Source organism: Penaeus japonicus, unplaced genomic scaffold (genome assembly GCF_977035675.1).
Source record: "Penaeus japonicus unplaced genomic scaffold, GWHDUDI00000001_assembly GWHDUDI00000037, whole genome shotgun sequence".
Taxonomy (NCBI): Eukaryota; Metazoa; Arthropoda; class Malacostraca; order Decapoda; family Penaeidae; genus Penaeus; species Penaeus japonicus.
Window position 1 is genome coordinate 18,714,386 of NW_028234439.1, and position 2,500 is coordinate 18,716,885.

The 2,500-nt window shown below is 41.1% G+C and overlaps 1 protein-coding gene across 1 annotated transcript in view; it reads right to left on the bottom strand.

The window, feature by feature from the left end:
- LOC122267233 (WD repeat-containing protein 13) overlaps window positions 1-2,500 on the bottom strand; it is an 11,211-nt gene that overhangs the window by 1,717 nt on the left and 6,994 nt on the right. Inside the window, exons 7-11 of the mRNA XM_086532383.1 lie at window positions 1,957-2,123; window positions 1,279-1,422; window positions 874-1,052; window positions 342-460; window positions 1-47 (exon numbers count right to left, since the gene is read on the bottom strand). The exon at window positions 1-47 is cut by the window's left edge and continues 1,717 nt beyond it. Coding sequence (XP_086388509.1) covers window positions 1-47; window positions 342-460; window positions 874-1,052; window positions 1,279-1,422; window positions 1,957-2,123 — 656 coding nt within the window. The remainder of the gene's footprint in view (window positions 48-341; window positions 461-873; window positions 1,053-1,278; window positions 1,423-1,956; window positions 2,124-2,500) is intronic.

Genomic DNA, 2,500 nt, shown 5'->3' on the forward strand with positions numbered 1-2,500 from the left:
TCGTTCCACGTCCAGGAACAGGACGCTGCAGTCCTCGCAGCCAGTTACTGTGGGGGACGGAAAAAGTGCTGGTTGGTTACTCCAGGGATGGGAATGGGTGTATTAAGTGTAGTACTGAGAATAATCATGTGTTAAAGTGAGTATTAACATTGTTATTTTGGGGATAATGTTTATTTTTTTATTTGTCTGTCTGTCCGTCTGTCAGTCTGTTTGTCCGTCCGTCTGTCTGTCTGTCTGTCTGTCTGTCTGTCTGTCTGTCTGTCTCCTTGCCTGTCTGTCTGTCAGTGTCCTTGCCTGTCTGTCTGCCTTATCTATATCAATACAAAAATAGAAGTACGCACCCACACAGGCTCCTTGCCTAAAGGACATGAGGGGGCAGAACGTCGACCTCACAGGCTGGTACAGATGAGCAACGTTAAATTTGCGTCTCAACCGCAACCCGCCATCCTTGTCTGCAACTCTGTATACACCATATGTTAGTGTTCAATTTCATTATCTACTTGGTTACTGTGTCATCTATTTTTGCCTCTGCATCTCATAGAGAGTGTGGTTTGGTACTTGGATGCCTTCTTGAATCCTCTATCTAATTTTGATTCCTTTGAGATTAAATATTTTGAGGATTCATAATTCCTTTGATATACTACTATAGAAAAAGGATCAACCAGTGTTTAAAACAACTCGCATAAAAACACTGCAGTCACCATCATAAGAGAAAATCAATTAAAAAAAAAAAAATAATAAACACTTTTGGCTTTAAAGATCAACACATTCTTATACACATATAAAAAAATATCTGAATTACAATAACCAAAATCAAGAAAAAGAAGTAAACCCCAAAATACAAACTAAAACACGACCTGAAAACCACAGTACCTGTACAGAAGCAATGCATTGCAACTTGCACTGACGAGGAGGGTCGGGTTGGGAGCCTCTCTGCTTGCCCACGTGCGCGCCGAGAGGCTAGTGATGGCAGCTCCTTCTTGCACGACGCAGCGCTTGCCTTTCTTGAGACACCCACTTCCCAGGTCGAAGAGAAACGACACGATTGTCCCCTGGAGGAAAATGGGAAAAAGGAGAAAAGGGTAAGAAGTCGTTCGTCCCCTGGAGGAAAAAGGAAAAAGGAAAAAGAGTAAGAAGAATCGCTGGTTCAGTTTACCGTAAGTTTTACCCGGAAGTGTACAGGTCAAAAATACCCAGCGTCATGCCTTCGCCGCCAATAAGATGTAAACAATGGCATTTCCACCTCGCAAAATGCCAAAGAGTGAGTGATATCTTTACCTTGTCATCACCAGCCCAGAGCGTCTTGCCGGAGGAATCGAAATTGAGTGCCGTGACCTGACCTGCGACCTTACTCGTTCCACCTTTAGGATAATGGCCGGTTGACATGTTCAGGACCTGTACGAGTCCGTTACTGTTACCTACCTGGAGGAACTTGTTAAGGAATGCAACATTTTGGAAGGATCAGTGCTTTATGAGACACTATATTCACAATATATATATATGACGTTTCATCTTTATGTCTGTAGAGAAGCAATATGGCCACTCTCTCTCACATGAAGAAAGAAAACTATTGTATCCCTCTTAGAACATACTAGTATCAACTACCTTATGAATTCCCACAAATGTATAACAAAAGTAAAAAACAAACATGGCAGTTTCCACATTCTCTGATGGTTCAAACTAAACAAGATAATTACTTTCTAAATCATAAAGAAAATCCTCATGACTTCCTATCATCCTCCACTGAACCCCCCCACACACCCCACCCACCCCCCACCCACAACCAGCCAAAGAGGAAAAAAAAAAAAAAAAAAAAAAAAAAAAAAAACTCAACCAATCTATTCCCTCAACGAACCGCCCACAATACCGCCCATACCCTCGCCACCCGTTCTCCCTTTTATTTAAACCTTCTCCAACCAAGAAGACACTCCGATCTCCTAAGCCAACAAAGGATACAACAGCCCAGTTGGAGTTCAAAGGGTGAAAGACACACGACAGGACGTTGGCTCCGGACTGGTCGCTCACGGTCCGCAGACACTCGCCACTCGACGAGCTCCAGAGGCACACCACCCCGTCCTCTCCACCTGAGAGCAGGAGATCGTTGGTTGATGACCAATCAAAGCCTGCGGGAGACACAAAAAAAATAGAAAGAAAGAAAGAAAAAATCATTTAAAATATTTAAAACAAAAATTAGGAAGGGATTTGTAAATGACTTATTTAACATCATTAAAAAAATTATCTAACTAAAACACTAAATGATAATTACAAAATAATCAACCCCTTACACACAATGCATAAAAACGAGGATGAAACAGGAAGACAGGAATAAAATTACTACTTCAGTAAAAAAATATATATAAATACATCCTCCTAAACCCTTCAGGGTAAAGAATCCTTCTTTTTCAAGCGAGCAATAAAACCATCATATTGAAAACAAAAACACAAACATCATAAGAAGTCACAAACTCTCAACCTTGGAATTAAGACATATCATTACCAA